Source organism: Sycon ciliatum, chromosome 2 (genome assembly GCF_964019385.1).
Source record: "Sycon ciliatum chromosome 2, ocSycCili1.1, whole genome shotgun sequence".
NCBI lineage: Eukaryota > Metazoa > Porifera > Calcarea > Leucosolenida > Sycettidae > Sycon > Sycon ciliatum.
The window spans coordinates 2623470-2648531 of NC_088644.1; the positions used below are offsets into that span (position 1 = coordinate 2623470).

At 50.0% G+C, this 25062-nt stretch overlaps 1 protein-coding gene across 2 annotated transcripts; it reads right to left on the minus strand.

The window, feature by feature from the left end:
* Window positions 1-918: 918 nt before the first annotated feature.
* On the minus strand, window positions 919-9655 carry LOC135808238 (uncharacterized). 2 transcript variants are annotated; one of them, XM_065321403.1, is made up of 9 exons: window positions 9433-9655; window positions 8739-9060; window positions 7781-7841; window positions 6760-6804; window positions 6152-6399; window positions 5215-5404; window positions 3781-3899; window positions 2894-3248; window positions 919-1581 (listed from the first exon to the last, which is right to left on the minus strand). In XM_065321403.1, the coding sequence occupies exons 2-9, from the start codon at window positions 8972-8974 to the stop codon at window positions 1147-1149; spliced, it is 1689 nt and encodes a 562-aa protein (XP_065177475.1). In that variant the 5' UTR covers window positions 8975-9060; window positions 9433-9655; the 3' UTR covers window positions 919-1146. The 2 variants fall into 2 exon arrangements, with proteins under 2 accessions (XP_065177475.1, XP_065177474.1); XM_065321402.1 differs by having other exon boundaries at window positions 8739-9063; window positions 9433-9654.
* Window positions 9656-25062: the final 15407 nt, after the last annotated feature.

Consider the following 25062-nt stretch of genomic DNA (forward strand, 5'->3'; position numbering starts at 1 on the left):
ATGGACAAGAAGAAAACCGGAAGACCTCAATGGGGAGAGATACAAAATTAATAATGTGCTTGCACTGGCAATGTACTTTTCAAAGCCAATCTCCGTGCGCCGCCATACACATACCGGTGTGTGCAGCAGTTTCCAACAGCCAACAGCTGCTGGACATTTCATGGGTGTTGACACACATAGTCAAGAAAACGTGACGTAAAACAGCACTAGATGTACTTGAGACAAACAACATTTTTCAACGTGGTCATACAAGCAGGTATGACAGAGCAAGTGCCACTAACAACACCACACACACACACACACACACACACACACACACACCTCAGACCTCAGACATGCCCATCGCGGAAGCGATGATAGCGAACACTGAGCTATGTTCGACATAGCAACTTGTGCTGGGATTACACACACACACACACACACACACACACACACACACACACACACACACACACACACACACACACACACACACACACACACACACACACACACACACACACACACACACACACACACACACACACACACACACACACACACACACACACACACACACACACACACACACACACACACACACACACACACACACACACACACACACACACACACACACACACACACACACACACACACACACACACACACACACACACACACACACACACACACACACACACACACACACACACACACACACACACACACACACACACACACACACACACACACACACACACACACACACACACACACACACACACACACACACACACACACACACACACACACACACACACACACACACACACACACACACACACACACACACACACACACACACACACACACACACACACACACACACACACACACACACACACACACACACACACACACACACACACACACACACACACACACACACACACACACACACACACACACACACACACACACACACACACACACACACACACACACACACACACACCGGCAACGGAATCACCTCCAGTACAGTACAGTGAGTTATTCCATGTGGGACAGTTTGCATTCGCGCGTCAAAGTTCCATTTCAGGAAAATCGATACGGACTACGGTACTGCGGCAGAGAAGATTCTCTAACACACAAACCATCAGCCACTTACTCCTCCTCCTCTTTCTTTCCCTTGTGCTTCTTCCATTCATCCATCATTTCGACCTTGGCTTTCTTTCGGTATGGATTGTAGGGCTTTGCGTAGGCTGGCGGCGGTGCGACCGATACCGGGTACGGTGCCGCTGCCGAAGCTGATGAACCCAAGTATGACGCTGCCGCTGCTTGGCTGGGAAGCGGTGGCGGCATTGGAACACTGTAGGCAGGCCTAGATGCAGAGGCAGCAGCGGCCATGGGCGCGGGGCTCGGAATGACAGGATTGGTGTTGGAGCGCTGCTGCTCGTTGGCGTGCACCAGGCCGCGCACGTGCTTGGCTCCGAAGCGCTTGTACTCACGTTGATCAGAGATGCCGGCCTTGGCCGTCAGTAGGGTCATCATCTGATGTTGCGCAAATGTGTCCTGTGAGAGTGGAGAAGTCTCGATGACCTGCAGTGGACAACGACGGTAACAACAACAACAACCATCTCTTATTGGCGATGGTGCCATCGTGAGAATAAAGAGTTCAAAAACCACACAATGCTCATGTCCTGGTCTAATTATTGTTTCATGCCGGAGATTTGCCACACACGAAAAGTTCACGCACGCACAAACACACGGTCATACTCCTGCCCATCGCTGAAGCGATGATAGCGAACAACCTATGCTTATAGACGTAGCAACTAACGCGGGGGTGACACCATTCAACAGCTTGCAAGGCTGATGAATGGACCGCCACCCCTTCTTTGCTCTTGAAGTTTAGTGTAAAAAAGGTGCGACTTACGTTCGGGGAAATGAGTTAAATAGCGTCAGGCACCAAACAGCCCTAGCACTACACGCGTGCGTGGCGCTATAAAGTTCACGAGCCGGTTGGATGCCTCTGGCCGGAACTGTAGATCCACCATGCTGGACTGCCTCTCCATGGCTCAAACGGGCACCGCGCTTGAATGCTCCGTACGTCCAGAAACGGAGCTTGGCATTTCGTAGTGTGCGGTTCACATTTTCGGTCATGATTTTCTTTTTCTGCAGCTCCGAGCCTGTTTGGGGGGGGGGGGGATGAAGGTGTTTACATGATTTTTACCTGTTTACATTTTCGATTGCGCACTCCCTGGACCACTTCTCCGATGCAGACCGAGCTCGCTACCAATGTCCGCAAACGGTGCTTGGAAGTTGGAATTTCAGGTAGATAGTGCTCCTAGCTGTTTTCTAATGATTGCCTTAAAAGCTAAAACCGAGCGTGTTCACGCTGACCGTCTCACGCTTCCTTTTGACTTTTATCAAGTAGTTTTTTCACGAGAAACCACGAGCCCCGGGAACAAAATACTGTATGATAGAGGTGGCTGCAGTCGCAGCTGTGGTGGTGAAACTGGAGTATCTCCGCAGACCCGAGGACTCGGCTTCTGTGACACTTCAGTGCATGTTTGGACTCCTCTGTTTCCAGAAGCCGTGTCCGGACGGCGCAAACGTTTGTTGTAGCCGACTGAAAGTCCGACTCTGCGGAACGGTTCGTCGACGATTACGAGAGTGGTTAGTGCCTCTTCTGTCTATATAGTGGAGCACCCGCCGAGGCCACATGCTAACGATCAGCTGACAATAGATATGCGCATGCATGTTTAAAACATGTGTGTCAGACCCGGAATCCTGTCCCTCAACACAATCCTGGATATGATGTCACTGGTCGAGTACACTAGCTGCAGTGTACATGTACTACGGTGTGAGGCACGTTTCCAGCAGCAGCAGCAGCAGCATGAGTACTACTCACCCGAACACAACGGTCAATTTGCTCGACGGCTCCCGCTCGGTCGTTACCCGACGCCAGTCGGTCCGCGTCACGCAAGGCAATGTTGGTCGACTGGCGGATACGCTGCAGGGCCACGTCAGTGTCGGCAATCGTCAGCTTCTCCTCGAGCTCCATGCCCAGCTCTTCCGCAGTTATAGCTGGTGGTAGGATAGAAACACACGCCGTTGCCTCAACGTTGCAGATCTTGCACGTCAACACATCGAAGTAACTGACGTGACATTGGAGTACCTCGGTCGGGACTGGTCTGGGGTTGTCCAGGTCAAATTCACCCTTGATGCACAGCGCTACATTTACCAGAATGTCCTTGGATTCCTCACTGTACTTCCGCACACGTGCATGGGAGAATACATGCATGCATGCACAAACGTACACACACACACACACACACATATTATATATACACACACGCACATATACACACATGCACACGCACACGCACACACACACACACACACACACACACACACACACACACACACACACACACACACACACACACAGAGCATGCAAGTGTATCATTAGCACTTCGCCACACAACAGAATCTTCAAGACCCATGATACTTGGCGATGGAGATGAAGGAGTGGGAAGTCACCCGCACTTCCTGTTTACTGCGAGTCACCCACACATCACCTGCTGAACATTCTGTCTTTTATTTATATTATTTTACGTGGGGTTAATGCAGTTAAAACCCTTGTTAGCGTGCTCATCACAGACTTTCACTGCTCCTTTTCCGTATGTTCCTTATACTTACTCACATACACACATGCGTGCACACACATACAATATACGTGCGTACATAGCACATACACATTCACAAACACATGTACACACACGACTTTGAACCTACCTATAGATATCGGGTATCTGTACGGTGTAGCAGTTTGGCTTGGAGCTGTTCACCGCAAACGTAGTCAGCGGGCGATCAAGCAGATGCCCATTCAGCCCTTCTATCTCCAGTGTGATGTTCTGGAATGAAAGACGTGCAAACAGCAGTGCTATATAGGCATACATGTACACATATATGACATACAGAGCTATTGCAAAGAATACTGAGGCATCACCACACAGTCCTTGTAACTAAGCATTGTACATTGTAACATTACCCAAAGGCAGTGCACCTTTAATATTTAACCTGCTAGAGTGCTCAATGTCTCAATGCCTCAATGCGCCCGTGATTGGCAGCGCGCAGTGTACAAGAGGTAGTTGCTTTCCGTTGTGTACCTCTTGTGCATTGTAACGTTAGACATGTTTGGGACCATACTGCAGCACTTCCACAATACCATGCTAGGAGCACGGATGCTGGAAGTGAGAGCCACACAGCTGCGAACACGGACATTGGTGTCCCTTCAGTAGTCTCAGGGTCCAGGAAACCCACCGATCGTATGCCGCTAGAACTGAAGTTGTGCACACGCATCACCCAATGCAGGCACAGTCAGTCATGTGAGCAAGCCATCACCCAATGCAGGCACAGTCAGTCATGTGAGCAAGCCATCACCCAATGCAGGCACAGTCAGTCATGTGAGCAAGCCATCACCCAATGCAGGCACAGTCAGTCATGTGAGCAAGCCATCACCCAATGCAGGCACAGTCAGTCATGTGAGCAAGCCATCACCCAATGCAGGCACAGTCAGTCATGTGAGCAAGCCATCACCCAATGCAGGCACAGTCAGTCATGTGAGCAAGCTAGCACGCATACACACAGTAGAACCTGTCAAGGCGGCCACTCAGATAAGGTGACCACCTGTGCTAGAAGACCACTGGAACCAGCACCAAGGAATGCTATTTCCAGTCAAATGACCCTGGACAAGGAGACCCCTGGTAACAGAGACCACGTTTTGAAGAAGGTCCCTTGAGCAGTCGTCACCGTCACGTCTTAGACAGGTTTCATTACACAAGGAAGCAAGCGCTCACAAAGTTCTACTGGTCCATAAATCCATACCTGTGCGCATGAAAGGAAGCAAGCACACACACGCACGCACACACACACACACAGACCCACACGCACACACACGCACACACACACACACACACACACACACACACACACACACGCACACACACACACACACACCGCGGCACACACACACACACCGCGGCACACACACACACACACACCGCGGCACACACACACACACACATACAAACACACACACCGCGGCACACCCACACACACACATGCACACACACACACACACACACACACACACACACCGCGGCACACACACACACACACACACACCGCGGCACACAGAGTTCTACTAGTTGACTGATCCGGCCATACCTGTGCTGTTACGCTGAGCAGACCGCCGAGGCAGTCGCAGAAGCTGTCCGGTATGCTCTCTACGTCGGCCACATAGTAATAGAGTCCGTTACCGGCCTCGGCAATGGACTGCAAGACATTGGCCTCGTGCTCTTCACTGAAGCCAAACGTGAAGACAGACACCTGGCGACCTATCTGCGCAACCACCGACCTGCAAGCAAGCAGAGGACAACAACAGCAAGCACTGAATTAGCTGCGTGCAGGCGGGTAACGACCTATTTACTATGCTGCTATGCATGCGCAATACGAATGACGACAATGAAAAAAATCACTGTTCACGCGAGACTCGGCTAGAGGCCGAGTTTTCCGCATCCGTGGGAAAGCCACCGCCTCCAAGGATCAAGGCGCAGATGCAGCTCCGAAGTGGTGGGAGGTGAGTAGATCAGACCCACCAAAGTGGTCAAAGACCGAAAATCCCAATGAAAGGAGTCATAATATTACAAAGTACTAGACATAGCACTAACATACTAGTAGTTGCATGCAAAGACGAGCAGTTAAACCCAGCCATGCAGACACAGAGTTGGTGAACACTCAGCAAGTCAGTGTCAAGGAGTCGTAAAGTAAGCCAGTTATGCCGGTAGTTTCACAACTCCCTGCGAAGGGCACCGAGGTATCAGATCAGACAGAGGAAGCGGCAGCCCTGGACAGCGTGTGTTATCGCAATGTCAACACAAGCACTGGGAGAATGCACATGGTCAACTGCGGCATGCAAGCGCATACGTGTGTCTACATGTTCTTGCGGGCGGATAATCTCCACCCCGGCTGTGCCGCAGCATTCACTGGCCCGCTGCTATGGTGCATTAGTACCATACATGCCGACACGTTGTTTCCAACGGCTCAAATCAAAGTCTACCAAAGTACTGCACGACTGCATTGATAGCACGGGCTGTGACGTTACCTGGTGGCTCGAGTGAGCGTATTGCCGTCTGTTATTCCTCGGTTGGCCTTGCCATCGGTGAAGAGAAGCACAGACTCCACTCTGGCCCTGTCCTGCGGATTCGGGTTCATGGTGAGGAACTGCTGCAGACCGGCAAGAAGGCCACCGCTAAGGTTTGTCTGGCCACGTTCCTTCAGCTTACCAAACGCCTGTACGGCGGATTCCTTGCCTTGCAGGGTCATGTAGGTCATGGGCAAGATGGTTGCAACCTGCAGTACCAGGTGCATGCCCACAAACACACCCATGTACACATACATACGCATGCACACACACACACGCACACACACACACACACCCACGCGCACACCCACACCCACACACACACACACACACACACACACACACACACACACATACACACACACACACACACACACACACACACACACACACACACACATACACACACACACACACACACACACACACACACACACACACATGGTGGACATACATTGAGTGCCAGTACACACAAAGTGTAGAGGCCATTCCGACCCAACTTCTTAAAACCAACACCAGGTAGATATATGTACATGTACCCGCAGGGAACATCTACTCCCAAGACTTACCTCATGGTCGAACACTAGCAGAGACAGCTGATCTTCATCTCGTAGCTGCACGTGAAGCCGGGACAAGAGCCAAACGGCAGCAAAGTCAGTTTGTACATAGCTACACCCTGATGTCATGATCTCGGTGCTAGCCGATCGAGACAAATATTAAATATTAATTGTTTGGTATTTTTCTCTCTGGCTCTGGCCGAGCAGGATAGGTGTGTCAAATGATCACTAGGTCCCATTATGCATGAGTTGTTATTAATATGCCCGAGGTCGCTATTCACAAGGTTGACTGTACGTATTTCCTCTGCAAGTACAGGGAATAATTAATTTTCGACTTTCTGCATAGCAATTTTGCTACGCAGAATCAAACTTGAATAGCAATTCGAAAATGTTGCATAGCAATTTTCTTTAAAACACTTGACAATTGTCCTTCTGCAGAGCTGATCAGACCACAAATACACCATAGCACCTTAGTTGCGAACCAAACGTGGTACCAGGGTGCATAGCTCAACACTTTCGAAGCTTTGTGCATCTATTTTATCCCTAAGAGACACAGCTGGCATGTACACTGTGCATCACAGGGTACAGGGGAACATCAACATGCATCGCAGTTTTCTGCGACACATTTCTGAAGTTGATTCGCACCTCAGAAGAATTGCGTAGCAAACCGCGATGCGATACCGGTTAAATTATTCCCTGAAGTAAGTTGCAATCTTAGTAATAGAAACGGATAGTGTATCTGTTAGGTGACAGTCAGGCAGTCACCGTAGCCAGTCAGTCACCGTAGTCAGTCAGTCACCGTAGTCAGTCAGTCACCGTAGTCAGTCAGTCACCGTAGTCAGTCAGTCACCGTAGTCAGTCAGTCACCGTAGTCAGTCAGTCACCGTAGTCAGTCAGTCACCGTAGTCAGTCAGGCACCGTAGTCAGTCAGGCAGTCACCGTCACCAGTGTAGTAGTCAGTGCCAGCAGTGGACGATGGATCACGGTTTCCGCCCTAGTATAAGCAATACCGTGTGTGCTGTGCTGTTCTTACCTGTTGCACCATGAACTCCAGCGATTGCTTGACGAGAGCTATGTTCGTCTTCATACTCTCACTGTAGAACAAATAAAAGTAGAAGTAAATTTAAAATGATCGTGTCCGTTACCAAGGGAACTCACGACGGCCGCTAACACCTGGTAAGTCCAGCGGCAGATGCAGCACCTAGCGGTGGGGCTGAGGGGCCACTGGCACAAGTGCCGAAAACCCCATTACAAGTGACAATGACGCACCATCAACGACAGCCACAGCAGCACACACAATAGCAATGAGCTACACATCTACTGATGGTATGTGGCCGAGCATGCTTGCCGTATTGCAATAGCACTTGCACCACGGCCCAGTCTCCCACAACCACACAGCACACCTGCGCCCATATACGTATAGCGAGCCCGCTTAGCAGGACCGATGTATACCATTGTGCAGTATAAGGGGGGGGGGGGGGCATTCAACAAATCACTACTCTCAGCACATACACCTGGTTCAACATTTAGCATTCATAGACATGATATACGCTTATGAATGCCAGCCTTATTCGAGAAGAAGCCGCTAGCACTAGACCCGGCTGCATTAGCCCGTGCTAGAATAACTGCGGCGGCACTTGACAGTAGGTGATACTATGGTGTACACCGTACACTCATGCATAAGTGTACGCCCATTATGCGCAGCCTAACCAGCCCTTGAAATATGCCGGTATCTTCTCTACCGATTCACCATTGGACCGCGGCCCATCAAACCACGTCTAATAGTAGATCACTTCCTTTGCTAACAAACATAGTCGTAACCCGAAGGAGTCGGTGCCGCTTATACTACGATGGTCGATCAGTTAACGGTGATAAACAGGTTCGATGTGATAAACAGGTTCGATATCTGAATTTCATGACAAATAATCTGGGTGCGGCGGCTTATACTCCGGAAAATACGGTCTGTCATCAATCATTCATGAACATCGTACCTTCGATCTATGACGGCACAGATATTGACCGGTGCCCGCCGATCCCCGTCGCTCTCTCTCCTGGCTTTCACCCGTGCCATGACCATTACCGAGTCGCGCGCCTGCCCACGACCGCTCGGGGGACCACACGGTGCAATCATAGAGAACTCGGGTCGGACTTCTAGCTCGACGGCGTTTGCGCAATCGGTGCTTGCCCCGGCTGGCATCAATGGTGGTTTCTCATCTCCTCCGCCCATCCTGTTGACGTTGGGAGTGAAGATTCAGTGACTGATCGAAGCAGCTGCTCGGTCTGTTCAGCCACAGTGATTCAGGCTGTCTGCAACTGCTGTGCAAGATGACGTGGTGACACACGCATACACACACACACACACACATACACACGCATGCACACACACACGCACATACGCTATACACTGGTAATCCGCACTAAACAACACACTGCAACGGCCTATCGCTATCTCCGGCACTGTGCTAGTCAGTCTGGCATGGATTGAAATTCGGACTAAAATTTCACCAAGACCCAGAGTGCTTATGAATGGTTGAATTCCCAAACGTTTTGGTTGTGACCTGCTCAGTGCAATTGCTAGCGTGCTCACAGCTCCAACTGGGAACATAATGGGAAAGTTAGTTGGACTAAAAGTGACACAAACAATGTAGGCCGTTAATAGAACCACTAGTAACGCTTGCTACCTACCACCACTGAGTCCCACCAAGGATAATCCGCCTTCGCCAACTCACTGTACCCCTCAGCGCACTCGTACCGACGCTCCTGGTCACCACGGAAAGATGCTACCGCCCCTCAGAAAGACGCCAAACCGCTGCTGCAAGTACAACTTCAAGTGAAGTAACTCAGAGTGTAAACTCTCTTCGAGGGACGTTTGGCACGGTCCTTTTATCTGGAACGAAGCACTGGCTTGGTGTATTTATGCTGCCGTGCGCACTTCTTGACTAATGTCTTCATGACATCATGATTGTACACTGTCGAGTGTCGATGCATGTATTACGTCATAAGGAATTGCCCGTTCGTCGCCTAAAATTGTAAATGAAAAAATTAATTATGAATCGTCTCAGATTCGTCTGTGTGACTATCTCTATCACTATGACAGTACATTTATGAGTATGACTATGAGTATCAGTAGTAAGATTATAGACTTAGCTATATAGACAAGTAACACGTCACAAGTAATAGTTGTCCATGTGATTGTCCCAGGGCCAGACTCTCACTCAGCCTCAGCGGCTCAGGCCAGCACTGTGTGATAACACTCTTCTCAACCAGATCGAAGGGCTAGCGACTATGAAGTTAGTATGATGATGTAGGTCAGGAAGTCCCAGAACTACGAAGCAGAGGTCACCATGGTCACGTCGGTACGTGGGATGAACAGTCTGAGAGCGGGACCCGGGGGGGGGGGGAGAGGCTGATTCAACCACTCACACCACTCTTTCACACACACACACCTCAGACCTCAGACCTGCCCATCGCGGAAGCGATGATAGCGAACAGCTATGTTAGACATAGCAACTTACTTGTGCTGGGAATAAATACTATACTATACTATACTGGGATTACACCATTCAACAGCCTGCAAGGCTGATGAATTGATCGCCACTAATTTTAGCCTGGTCTACACGACACAGCTGATTGAAGTGACTTTTCTGGCTATTGAATCCCTATTTTCATTTTTCACACACACAACCTTCCTTTCTTCAACCTACAGCATGCGCATCGCTGAAGCGACGATAGCAATTTGTGCTGGGATTACACCATTCAAAAGCTTGCAAGCTGGGCTGATGGCCACGGCCGATTTTAGCCTGGTCTACACCATACAGCTGATACGCACCACATCACATACACCGGCATGTCTAGCTGTTGGCAACCACCCGGGAAAACAAGAAGGAGAAGAGGGACGTGTGTGACCATACTGATCGTCACACACACACACACACACACACACACACACACACACACACACACACACACACACGACCACTGCCAGAGCGGTGGCGTGCAGGAACGAATCGAGCGGCAGACACTTCGACGTCGGGTGAACATTCATTATGGTGAGGTGATCCGCTTGGATACACAAGCAGAAAACCTTATGATGAGATGAGTTAGCTCTCCGGCAACACATAGCTAGTACGCGTGTGCATGGGACGCCGCATCGGCTGTGAATGTGCAAAGAATAAAAAGGCAGCCGGCCAGCAAAGTAACCATATGACGCCGCTGCACTAACATTCAGGAATACATCATGAAAACCCCAGCATAGCCAGCCGGGGAAACACGCTGCAGCTATAGGAGAGAGAGAGGGAGAGAGAGAGAGAGAGAGAGAGAGAGAGAGAGAGAGAGAGAGAGAGAGAGAGAGAGAGAGAGAGAGAGAGAGAGAGAGCAGAAAACAACAGTCTGTCAGCAACACTGGACTGACTGGACAAAGAATGTGGGAAACCGTGCAAAGAAGGTAGGAAACCGTGGCAGGGGTGGTGTGAATGCAAGTGAGACAATCACGAGTGCGAGTGAGTGGGGAAAGGCGATAAAGAACGCACAAGGCATGAGCAGGGCAGGAAAGGTGAAAACTAAAGGTTGCACGCCTAGAAACACACGCACGCACAAACTCGCTCACACAAAAAAATTAAAGAATGGGCAGCTATACCTACTAGTGCTTGGCAGAAAAAGAAGAAGTCTGGCCGAAAACATTCGAGGTCACGGGACCATAGTCAAAGAGAAGCTGTGCTACAACCTATACAAGCTGCTCATGTAGTTAGTCAAAGCAATTAAACGAGAAAGAAATTCACACAACCATGTTACAACACACACCCAAAATACAAAGAAAAGAAACAAAAGGAAATGCAAAAACAAGACAAGTTACCTTCACCTCAATGGGTGAGAGAGGATAGGAAAAATTAGAGTGAAAGGCGACTCAAGAACACCAAGAGAGATGAAAACATCAGAGAGCTAAAAGTACTAATCGGTGGCCAGACGCCACAGGAAACGAGGAACAAACTGATTCTAACATCTACTTTTTGCGTGGGACATTTGCGAGTCGCCACAGCTGACCTTTGATCTGTGTGCTGCTTACTCATCACCAACTACTTGCAACCAAGAAGCCATCCTCACTCCATAGCAGGCAAGTGTGAGGGAGAAAAGAGAGAGAGAGAGAGAGAGAGAGAGAGAGAGAGAGAAAGAGAGAGAGAGAGAGAGAGAGAGAGAGAGGATTACTTGCAGATAACGAGATACTTGTCACAGCTGCAACATCCCAGGGCACTTACTGTCGACAATCCAAGCGCACAATTGTCACCGATTTTTGTTTGCGATCATCTCTGTGCGGATGATCACCATGTCGACTGCCACGACGTCGCTGATGCCGCTGCTTTGACAGATTGGCGGACGCTTGGCTTGGCGCAGCACTCTCTTTGCTAGGTGATTGGCTGATCTGTAGAGGCTTCTGGCTGTGCTGCTCAGCAGGCGCTCTGCTACCGACACTGATCCGGGATTCCTGGCAGCGAGGAGATTCAGGCAGCGGTTCGGACTGCTGCTGGTACTGCTCGTGTGCCATCAGGACTTGCTTGAATTGGTTAGTCATGCTGCTGCTGCTGCTATTAGTGCCAGACATGGACGGAGTCCCGATTGATGCTGCACGCAGTACTTTCTGGTGACGCGAAGCACTGGGGACGGTGGGCACGTCTTCCTCTAACTTCATGAACATGTCGGTGAAACTGCTGCCAACGTGCAGGATTAGCTGCGAGAAGAACAGCTTGGCAGACTCGTCCTCGTAGATCAAGGAGCTGTGCGCTTCTAACAGGTAGTAGAGTTTCATGGTCAAGTGGCGCCAGTAGATGATATCGCGTGACAGAGTACCGTCGACTGACTCCAGCAACAGGCACTGATCGAAGCCGCCGGTGACAAGAGCAGTGAGAAGTGATGCCACCGCTTCGTTGCCATAGCATAACACAGCAACCGCGCCAGGACTGCCATCACTGGCTTCGGGCAAGCGCAGCAAGTGCTCCAGCAACTTGAGCAGCAGCGGCAGTTCGCATTGTTTGATCACAACGGCCAGAGAACGGGCCAGGGCGGGGAGGACGTTTCGAATTCCGTAGATGTCACAGTCCTGCGACGATCCTACAAAGGAGAGATGCTTGAACGCCATCATGGCCACTTGTTGAGCAGTTTCCTGTGGAATAGCCGGCAGCACTCGCGCAATGAGTGACACACCTTTCGACGTGCACAGCACTTCGTTGACGAGAGGGACGTTGATCTCGGGACCGAAGCCGAGCAGCGACATGATGGAGCGCAGCGTCTGATCTCGACGTTCCGGTTGCGAGATGAGGAGAACATCACCGCGGGGTATGGCAGTCTTCCGCTCATACTCCTCCAGTGCTAGCAACTGATCAAAAGCTTGCTCAATAGCCAGCAGCGGCTTGTAAGTTATATTGAATGACTCAGTTGCATGTGGAGTTCTGTTGGCACTTTCCGATTCAAGATCAACAAGCTCCCGTTCACGGTGAACGGACGAGGTGGAGATGCGACCACCCAGTGCTCCCGGGACAAGAGCGGCAGGAGGTGCCCTATGCCCTTGCTGCCATGTGTCACCTGCAGCGGACTCGGTGCCACCGCCATTATTACCACCCGTCTGAGTGACTCTCTCTGTCTGAGTGAGCAGTGTGAAGGGTTCTACTGGCTTGCCATCGCGCCGTGCTCGACGCTCTGTTAGCTTGATGCAGTAGTAGTCAGAATTGAAGTGCTCTAACGTCCTGCCAGACGGAATGGACTGCAGATGGAGTTGCCTGATCCACTCTTTCTCCTCGTTCGTCATCAGACTGGAGGAAGTGGCTGCAGCAGCTGGACTAGTAATCGGTGTACATGCTGATAAAGTTGCGGAATTGCTTCCAAGCAGAGGGTGTGCTCCTGCAGGCCTGCAACCAGACGATGCAACAGCAGCCTGCTGGTGAGCCAAGTCAGCTGCCGAGATCAGGCCAGCGGCGGCCGGGTTAGCAGAGCGTGGCACTGGTGAAGGTGCTCCCAGCGGCGCTGCTGCCCATGGCCAAACACCTCTCGATCGTCCAGCCACCGCCTGCTGCTGCGGCTGCTGCATGAGCGGAGCATTGGTGTGTGTACTGGTCTTACCAACTGCCGCCACCGGGCTGGCTGCAGCTGCTGCTGCCGCTGCTTGCAAGCTCATCTTGGCTGCAAAGTCATTGGCCATGTGTCCGCTGTGATTGAGAGTCATTGGCCGTTGTGTTCGCAGTGTTGGTGCGCTACTCCTGCGGGCTTTGTTCTGCACGTGTGTTTTCAAGATCTCCTGTTGGTTGTGCAGTACTTGCTGTACCTGCTGTCGCTGTCGACTGATACGCTGCTGCTGTTGTTGCCACTGGTTGATGTACTGCTGTTGTTGCTGTTGCTGGTATATCTGAATGATTTGCTGCTGTTGAGACGCTTTGCGCATCAATTCAATCTCCTTCCTCTGCTGCTGAATGCGCTGCCGTTGCTCCCAATACTTCAAACGCTGCACCTGGAACATCTGATATTGCTTATGATCCATGTGCTGATTCTGCAAGGAGCCCCGCCGACTGCTGCTCACCGAGCTGCTGCCGTCTGCAGGCAGGAGACTACCGCGGCGACTCTGAGGTGCATCATTGGTACCACTGCTCCGCCTGCTATCAATACTAGTGCGTGGCTTTCGTGTTATCTCATGCTGCTCTTTCCCAGACAGCATCTGCATCAGACGCAAATTGTCCAGAAGAGGCGAGTATCTTGCACTATTGCTACTTTTGCCAGTACTGCTATTGGAGGCGCTATCTCTATCAGTAAGCTTCCTGCCATCCTCTGGTCTGCTGCTCCTCTCCACTGATGCTGTAGGTTCCTCCGAATCCGGTCTATTTTTGATGAGTTCAAGACCCTCCTCCAGCGAAACCTTGAGGTTTTGCTCTGCTCTGTCTTGCTGCAACAAGAGGTATACATCTTCGTTTGTTAGGCTGATTCCGGACCCTCTTTGCGCGTCCGCCTTCGCTCTGTCTACATCTCTCAGTTGAAGTACTGCAGTGCCGTCTACCCCGATTGGTACGAAGTGATTTGTTTGTCCATTGAACTCACTGAAGTCACTCAAAGACGGAGGGTGTATGGATGACCTCCGTGGATGGGAACGCACGTCATTTCCTATGAAATGTGGCGCTGACTCCACGGCATCCAGATGTTTCTCACTCATATGAACTCACAAGCAAAACATTTGCTAATACATGTAATGCGACAGCTAACTAGAGAGTTAGAACATTCGGCTTTGCAATTTACGGATTGTTGCCAGCATCAAATAATTGAATTATAATTACTATCTTCTTTCTCCATTTTCTCTCTGCTTTTCCGCGTAATCAACATTGCGGTCTCGCATGAAATCCCGCAAAAACGGTCATCATGGTCATGAGTGGGCGCAACCGAAACCAAAAACACCCACGCCACGTCGCAGAGTGACATCACTCCGCCTACACACACGTGTACACTCCAAGTCCAACTCTTGAGCAAAGCTGAGTTTACTAGTATCATGCCGCCGAGGTTACCAACTCATTGCTCTTGTGGACGGGACAATGGTATTGACCATGCCTTGTCATGTCCCCTTGGTGGTTTTACCATTATCCGCCATAATGAGATCCGGGATGTGACAGCCTCTCTCCTTCAAGATACCTGTCACAATGTCTCCATTGAGCCACTGCTGCAGCCACTCACTAGATCACTGGAGAGAGAATGAGATACAGGTCTGCTATTGTGGAGGAGCATGCGCGGCTTGATGTAGCGGTCAGTGGTTTGTGGGGCAGTCGTTTTGAGCGTACAGTAGGGAGGTTCTGCTCAGGGAGTAGTACAATGTATTGTACTACTCCCTGGTTCTGCTCTACGTTTTGGGAACGCGACGCAAAGAATCACGATCAGGCCAAACTAAAGAAGGTGTGTGGTTCGACTCACCCGACCGACCGTATAATTTCAGCCCGACCGTAACTTTTTTTCGGCGGGCTGTCGTGTGACTGACGTACGTGGACTGAACACGTCCACGTCTACGTGCTGTGCGGCGTGAGTCTGCGGACGCAGGCGGCTCCTTTTGGACTTGACTTGTAGTTGTACTGCAGACTGCAGTGCAGTGCAGTGAGTGGTAGATCTACGACTGCTGCCTTGTGCTGGTAGTAGAGTCTACTCGATACGCGTATACAGTGTATTTACATGTACTAAAAAATATATTAAAAAAAAAAAAATCCGCCCGCCCGCCCGTAAAAAAAATGTCCATGTTAGTCGAACCACACACCTTCTTTAGTTTGGCCTCACGCGAACTTTCTTCGCGTTCCCGTAACGTAAAGAAATGCATGCTGTTCTGCTCTACGTTTCACCTAGAGAAGTCACGTGGAATGTGTACTGGGAATTTCCCCTTCCATATTTGGCAGTTTTCTGCATGCAGTTGATCGATACCCAGCAGTACGCATTTTCTCTGCGTGTGCCACAACGTAGAGAACCCCATCTCCGCGTAGAAATCTGGAGCCAAAACACGCGAAGCCGTAGACTCTAACCCAGACACCTGCTCTCTACGTGATTTCTCTACGTTTCACGTATAGCAGAACCTCCCTACAGTGCATTTCAAAACTATAGACGCGTAGGGTTTTTGAAATATTTCAAATTTGGCTGGGACTTTTTGAGAATAGTTTTCGGAATATTGCTCAGGATCGCTCCACAATTACTCTCATATAGTTTCTAAAGGATTGGATAACAGACGCCCAATTTGGAAAAATTTATGCACAAAGTGATCACAGATTTTATGTGGTATAGATGCTGGCATAACGGTTTTTGCCTAGGTACGCTCTAAAAATGTAATACTGATGTCCTTGGATTGCAATGTTGGGTTTTTCATTCACATAATCCTTGGTGTTGGGAAGCAGGTGGCAGTTGAAAAATGGCAATTTTTCTTCATATTATTAATTTTGTTGTGGTCATTTCTTAACATCATGGTAAAATAGGCCTTAGCAGCACAATTTCAAGTCAGTTTTCAATAGAAAGAGACCCTACGTATCCAGGATGGTCCAGCAAGACTGGATCAAGATCATGTTCATCCAAATACAAGCCATTCAAGCTTGCATAGCAATAGGTGTATCACCCTGATTTCATGTTCAATTGTGATCAACATCTGTTAGCAAATTCAGTGATTGCCAATGTTTGGCCATTACCAGGGCCAACACACCGACATTCCTCCTTCCCAGGCGTCGTTTCCAGTATGTAGCTTATGCTTCCTCTACAGCTAAATATGTTGTCACTGGAGGTTGAAACCAGCGGCTATGACTCTCTTATACTCTATTTTACCGTAAACATCGCGCACATGCAGACTGAAAGCTCTTGCAATGTCACTTCCTGAAGGAGTATCAGTCTCAATTTTGGAGGCGAACTTACTTGACAGAACATTGGCAATGGCAATGGCAAAAAGAAATTTGACGTGACTTTTTGCAGGCGCTGGCAATGAGATATTTTACCGATTTGTTAAGAAATGACTCAATGTTAAAAAATTCCGAATCACCTCGTACTTTACTTGATATACGGGTTTTTAATCCTCATGCACGCTCAAATCGATCTGCATGCGCTGCACCACATGCACACACCACTGTCTATCGGCGCCAAGGAAAAGAAAAGCGACGATGCTATGAAGAGAGAGTGAGAGAGGTGGAGCATGCGACGTTCATGCCTGTTGTGCTGTCGGCAAGTGGTGGCATGGGAAGAGCGACGACATCACTCTATCGCCGAATCGCGTTATTGAGAGCGGAAAGGAGGAAGGAGCAATACTCCCACGTAATATCTTACATCAGATGCCGTCTCTCATTTGCCCTGTTGCGATCATGCATCATGTGTTTGCGGGGTTCACGGGGTCTTTTCCGTGAGCGATCGGTTCGGCATCCGGAGTCTGCTGAGCTGGTTGTTGCTGAGATCCAGGTTGCTCGCATGTGAGAATCTATGAGCAGATAGTTTTCCACGAAAATGTGCTCTGTTTCTGGAGTACCGTTTGGTTGGCATGAGGCTGCTCCATGTGCACCAGCTGTTCGATCCTGTTCTAGATCGTGCCAACCAAACGCACCCTAAATAAGGGCGCGTTCAGACTACCGTGAACCCCGTCAAACCGTGAATGCCGATAAACCGTGAAGGACATTCACACTACCGATAACAAACTAACGTTACCGTGAAGTTTTCAGCTCTCACCGCGGCACTGACAAGGGATTTTCTTTTCTTTTTTTTTTTTAAGAGTTGGCACCTATGAATTCAGGGGATGGCCCACGCCTGGATTTTCCCTTTTTTTCGCAGCGCGCATGCAGCTTGAGCACTTTTTTACTGCCGGTAAAAGTTTACTGCCGCAGCAGCCGCGGCAGTAAAACTTTCCCACCGCGTACCGGTAACGTGCCAGTAACGTCACGTGATCAAATCACCTCGGCGACTTTCCCAATCGGTCACTTTTTATCGGTAGTCGGAACGCGCCCCTGTTGTACTCAGGAGCACAACGCGTATACGCGTCCTCGCTAAACATGCTGTCAAAATCAAAAAAGAGCTACTAGTACGTAGTTTACAGAAGCCTTGCTGTTTTTCGATTTTGACAGCATGTTACAAGGCGAGGTGTTAGGGAAGTAGAGAAGGCATCGTTCGTCCCCTTGGTGTTTTGTGCCTCCGGTGGTCAAGGCAAGGCTGCCTCTGCTTTCCTCAAGCGCATTGCATCAATGCTGGCCGAGAAGCGGAAGGAACCGTTCTCCATGGTGATGGCTCACCTTCGTTGCCGCCTAGGGTTTGCCCTCATCAGATCGGCGATTGCAAGCTTAAGAGGTCATCGATCCAGGCGAGCACCTTTGGATCAGCAGCTGGAGTGCCCCTCAGCTCTAGTGAATGCTGAGTGTCGTCTGGGTTAACCCTCACCTCTTGTTATATGGCTGTATTGTTTTTCGCTATTAGTTAGTTTTCTTTGTTATGATTTCTTTTTTTTCTTTTTCTTTTTACCAGGCGTGGGCCATCCCCTGAATTCATAGGTGCCAAACATTCTTTTTCTTTAGTTTTCTTTTTTACCAGGCGTGGGCCATCCCCTGATAGGTGCCAACTCTTTTTAATAATAATTATGTGTTACAAGGCGAGGACGCGTAGTGCTCCTGACTACAACCAAGAGTACATAACCCCCCGGGGGTTATGTACTCTTGCTACAACCATAACCCGGTTGGCAGAGTCCCGGTCTTGCGACCATTTGAACCGTATCTCCATCAATGGAAGCACCGTTCGGGATCTCCTCAAGGCCAAGCACCCGGAGGCGCAGCCTCCTCATGCGGAAGCATTGCTTCAGGGCCAGGCACCCGTGCCTCCCCACCCTGTACGCTTTGAGTCACTCAACCGAGACGCACTACGCAAGGCCGCCCTGCACACCCAAGGAGCTGCCGGTCCCTCCGGGGTGGATGCTGCCTCTTGGCGGCACATGTGTACATCCTTTGCCGATACATCGGACCAACTCTGTGACGCTATGGCCAAGTGCGCTCGTCGTCTCGCTACTACGTACGTGGACCCGGCGTCACTAGACGCCTACACTGCATGCAGGCTGATTCCACTCGACAAATGCCCTGGAGTCAGGCCAATAGGCATCGGGGAAGTCTTGCGGCGCATAGTGGGGAAGGCCATCCTCGAGGTGATCCGCCCCGAAATCATGGAAGCTGCTGGCAGTCTCCAGCTATGTGCGGGGCAAGATAGCGGCATAGAGGCGGCAATCCATGCGATGTGCGACGTATTTGATGACCCTTCCACAGAAGCCATTCTTCTGGCTGACGCCACCAACGCGTTTAACTGCCTAAATCGCGAAGTGTGCCTCCGTAACATCCAGCACCTATGCCCATCACTCGCCAAACTCGTGATCAACACCTACCGAAAGCCCACTAGCCTCTTCGTCGGCGGCGAGAAGATCTTGTCATGTGAGGGTACCACACAGGGCGACCCCGTCGCCATGGCGATGTATGCCATTGGCATCATCCCACTTATGAAAGCTGTTGCAACAGAAGGAGCCGTACAGGCATGGTATGCAGATGATGCCGGATCCGGTGGCAAGCTGAAGAGCGTCCGAGTGTGGTGGGATCAGCTGACGGAGAAGGGCCCCAAATATGGCTACTTCCCAAATCCAGCTAAGTCTGTCCTAGTGGTCAAGCCCCCACTCCTCGACGAGGCCATCCGGATTTTCGCTGGTACTGGTGTTTCCATCCAGGCAGATGGATGCCGCTACCTTGGTGCAGCCATCGGGTCATCCGCGTTCGCCACGCAGTACGTGCAGCAGAAGGTTGAGGAGTGGGTCGCACAGGTCCAACGGCTGAGTGACTATGCCCACTCTCAGCCTCAAGCTGCGTATGCCGCGTACACCCATGGCCTACAGAGTAAGTGGACCTTTCTCTGCCGAGGCATGCCAGCTATGGATGAACACCTGCTTCCACTTGATGATGCTGTGTCCAACATGCTGATCCCTGCCCTTCTGGGACGACCGGTGAATACCCAGGAGCGCAGCCTCCTTGCTCTTCCGTGTCGCTTCGGCGGTCTCGGGCTGCCCCACCCATCGTCGCGAGCCTCCCAATATCAGTCTTCTCGAGACATCACCGCGCCCCTGACAAGCCGTATCTTGGTCCAAGATATGGAATTAGGCACCGCCATTGACGATGTACGCGCTGCCAAGAAGCAAGCGAAGAACACAGTTGACGCCTCGGTTCGGGCTGATGCTGTGCTTCTTTCCTCATCTGTGGATACTGAGTTGCAGCGGGTCATTGCGCTAGCGTCGGAGAAGGGAGCTTCTTCCTGGCTGACCTGTCGACCCTTGAAGCGGCATGGCATGACCCTCACCAAGGGTGAGTTCCGCGACGGAATCCACTTGCGCTACGGCTGGCTTCCACAGCGACTGCCATCATCTTGCAGCTGTGGAGCCACATTTTCAGTCGCTCACGCTTTGTCTTGCCCCACAGGGGGGTTTCCGTCGGTGCGGCACAATGAGGTGCGTGACCTCACTGCCCATATGCTGAAGCGAGTGGCTCACAATGTCTCCGTGGAGCCCCACCTGCAGCCGGTCACTGGGGAGCAGTTCCGGTATCGCACCGCTATCCAGACTGAGCAGGCCCGTCTCGACGTTGCGGCAAGTGGCATCTGGGGTGGCCGGTTTGAGCGCACCTTCATCGATGTGAGGGTTTTCAATCCTCATGCGACCTCAAACCGCGCCACCTCCATTGCTTCCTGCTACACCAAGCACGAGAAGGAGAAGCGGCGCTGCTACGAGCAACGTGTCCGCGACATAGAGCATTCGTCGTTTGTTCCGGCCATATTCTCTACCACTGGTGGTTTGGGCAAACACGCGGAGTCGCTCTACAAGCGGATAGCTTCTCTTCAAGCCGCGAAGACTGGAGAAGCATACAGCTGTGTTATGTCTTGGGTTCGATGCAAATTGAGTTTTGCCCTACTCCGGTCCAGCGTGATGTGTTTGCGCGGATCCCGGAATCTTCGGCCGGTGCAGTTGGACTCACCTCCCACCTTGGCGGTTGCTGAGGCGGGCATTCGCATTTGATACCATTTGCCTCTGGTTTTGTCTGTATTGGCTTCGTCTGTGCTCTTTTCATCCTACTACTAGTAGTTTTCAGTCCGCTATTGGGCGGCTGCACTCCAGCTCTGCTTTGCAATTCTCTTAACTAATTACTTCTTTTTCGTTTTTTACCAGGCGTGGGCCATCCCCTGGATCAAAATGGGTGCCTTATTATTTTTCATAAAGCCCGTGGTCAATGGATACGGAAAAATACGGTAGCAATAAAGCCCGTCGTCAATGGCAAAAAAAAAAAAAAAAAAACAAAAACAAATTTGAACCGTATTGGGTTTCCCAATAGTATACGGTTCAAATGGTCGCAAGACCGGGACTCTGCCAACCGGGTTATGGTTGTAGTCAGGAGCACTACGCGCATAGCGGCATACGCGTCCTCGCCTTGTAACATGCTGTCAAAATCGAAAAACATGTTAGTACGTACTATACGTACTAGCAAGAGTAGATAAGGCCAAACTAAAGAAGGTGTGTGGTTCGACTAACATGGACATTTTTTTTACGGGCGGGCGGGCGGATTTTTTTTTTTTAATATATTTTTTAGTACATGTAAATACACTGTATACGTGTATACGCGTATCGAGTAGACTCTACTACCAGCACAAGGCAGCAGTCGTACCACTCACTGCACAGCACTGCAGTGCAGTACAACTACAAGTCAAGTCCAAAAGGAGCCGCCTGCGTCCGCAGACTCACGCCGCACAGCACGTAGACGTGGACGTGTTCAGTCCACGTACGTCAGTCACACGACAGCCCGCCGAAAAAAAGTTACGGTCGGGCTGAAATTGTACGGTCGGTCGGGTGAGTCGAACCACACACCTTCTTTAGTTTGGCCTAAGTATGATTTACTGCACGAGTACAAACGAGTACAAGGGCAATACCGGCTGATACATGACCGAACGGCGCCAGCCGTGAGGAGGTATATTATGTATCAGATTGCAACGACCAGGAGGCTCTTAGTAGTGGCTGCAAATGACCGATATCCGTCACTTGCAGCTCTGCATCAGAGACCTGTAGCTGGCCTGAAGAGTTGTAAAATTACTCCTTTGTAGCCGGGGGAGTCAGAGCGAGGGCGATTCACGGCTTGGTCAAAAAACTGTCGGCCTGGAACGTAAACGTGGATCTGCCGACACAGTTCACCTGGTTCACACGCGCCTGACCTGGCATGCTGCCTTGCGTGAAAGGAACATTTTTCCGAAAGCAAGCTTCTTCTCCAAAATTCGAAATTTCTTTCCAAAAATGCCGTCGTCCTTGACCTCGAAGCTGAATGTTGTTAGGATAGAAAATTAGCGAAGATGTAGCCGACCCATTCTGGCAAGCCGTGTGCCCTCTGGATATGCAGTTGTTCGCCATGGTCAACAATCTTCTTCTCCTTCGTTCGTACTTTCACTTTCCTGACCACGAATACAAGCGGTACCCATGCTCAGGTTAGTGTTTATTTGTCTGTCTATGCACATACATGTAATACAATGTACTGTTCGTGCTGCAGGCACTGGCCGATCATGGAAATAGAGGAAGCAGCCAGCTTTCTTTGAATTCTCATCCTTTCAACAAAATATGTACACACTTTCCTTGGCTCCTTTTTCCCACCGCCACCATGCATGCACTGCTTTTCAAATTTGTGTTTGCTTTGGCAGTGGTTTCATGGGTATCCTTCAGCCTTCCGTGCATGGCATTCAAAATTCAGAATAGTTTCCACTAGGGGTGAAAGTTGGCACTGAGATCCCGAGTTCGAGTACTCTGATTTTCTCCGATCGAATATTCGAGTATTCGAGTATTCTTGATATCCTAAAAATCGCACCCCAAGGGCCTTAAAAATCACATGACACAACCCTGATTGAACCGATTGGCAGTCCTTTTCTCGAGTGTATTGGTTGGTGGGTCATTTGGGCTCTCTCTACTCGTGTACAAATGTTCACCACACAGTCTGCACATCAATATAATATGCTGACTGCTGCTCTGAAACTGCAGACTTCTATGGTAATGCATATACCATGTATGAGCGAGTACTCTGATATATTCCGAGTACGACTATATTTGAAAAATCCAAACGAGTATTCGAATATTCGGTATAATTGTTTCACCCCTAGTTTCCACCCAGGTGCTAGTGCCTCTGTTCTGCTTAGCACATTGTAGTAAAATTATTTGCAACTGTCCACCACTGCACTCTTGGCTCACATTCACCACACCATAGCGAGGAAGTTTGTTCTTGGATAGATGTCTGGAGGATGTAGAGCATCTATCCAAGAACAAACTTCCTCGCTATGGTGTGGTAAATGTGGGCCAAGAGCGCAGTGAGGAGAGGTGGACAGTTTCAAATTATTTAGCCACATCCGATCCTTTCTCCGATAATTATGGACATGTTTTACTATACCGGTATATTGAATGGCCACTCATGCTTCTATTGAGAGGTAACACCACTCAGGAAACTGAGGAAAGCCAACCGGTGTTGCACAGGATTTGAGGTTGGGAAGAAAAGATGTTCCGATAAAAGAACTGCGAGTACATGGGAAACGTATTATGGAAAGGGCAGTCTGAGTCGAACTAGGATCTCCTGTTCCAGAGCGTGAATATGAATACCGTAAAGTCGCGGATAAAAGCCGGGTTTGCATACAAGCACATCGCAGATAGAAGCCTGAAAATCAAACGGGTCGAATGCATATAAGCCCGTCGCGTGTAGAAGCCTTGCTCTATGCAAGCGCGGATCGGGTGGGTCAAGAGTGCATGCGCTATGTATGGTGCATAGTAGAACTGCCGCCGTACTGGTAGTCAGTGGTAGATCTACGCGTGTCGCACGTAGAAGCCTGGCATACAAGTCTGGCAAAAATATCAGTGGTGCATAATAAGCATGGTTTGCATTAAAATCTGATGGAGAAAGCGGCTTATGTGCTTATAAGCCCGGCTTTTATCCGCGACTTTACGGTACAGTAGAATGCCGATATTCCGAACAATCACTTATTCGAAATGCCAGTTTTCATATTGAGGAGCTAGAGTGTGTCTAGTTCCTGTGAAGAGAATGTGAGAACTGATGGAAACGTGAAGGAATGTGCAAGTCTTAGATGGATGTGTGACTGCTCCGTTATCCGAATTTTTCCCCATCCGAACCCCCTGGAGAAAGCGTGCGCCCGAGGGGTGCGGATAATCTACACTCTGCTGTAACAGTTATGTACAATGCGTGCCGATGCACATTGGACAACGTTGCAAATGTAGAATTGTAGGTGGACTGTGGTTCACATTAGACAATCGGAGTACCCCCACCAAACGAAGAGAGCTCAACATCACAAGGTAGAGCTTGCATGTACAATCGAAAAAGAGTACATATACCATTAGCTGATGTTGTTAGTGTGCGTTACGAAGTCTGAAGAAAATGTTGAACGATCTCGGCTGGGATGACATATACAATGTACTTGATAATTTCTTAGCGCATGAAAATCGGAGTCAGTACCACAATATTCCTCCCTCACTATATGAGTCTAGATACTTTGAATGTGGAACAGGGTCCAGGACAGGATCGTCTGCTCTATCCGAATTATGGCCTGGTTGCAATTTGTCTATTTACCAGCAGGTACATCGCACCAGGGAGTCATAGCACCTACACTGTAGGGAGACTACACAATACTTTATAGAATTTTGGGTCAGGATTTGGAGGTTCTCCGTGATCTGTGCAACCCGCGATCACGGCCTTGACCTACTGACCCTGAGAACGGCCCAGGTTAGCAATACCATGTACGAGCGTGTATAGA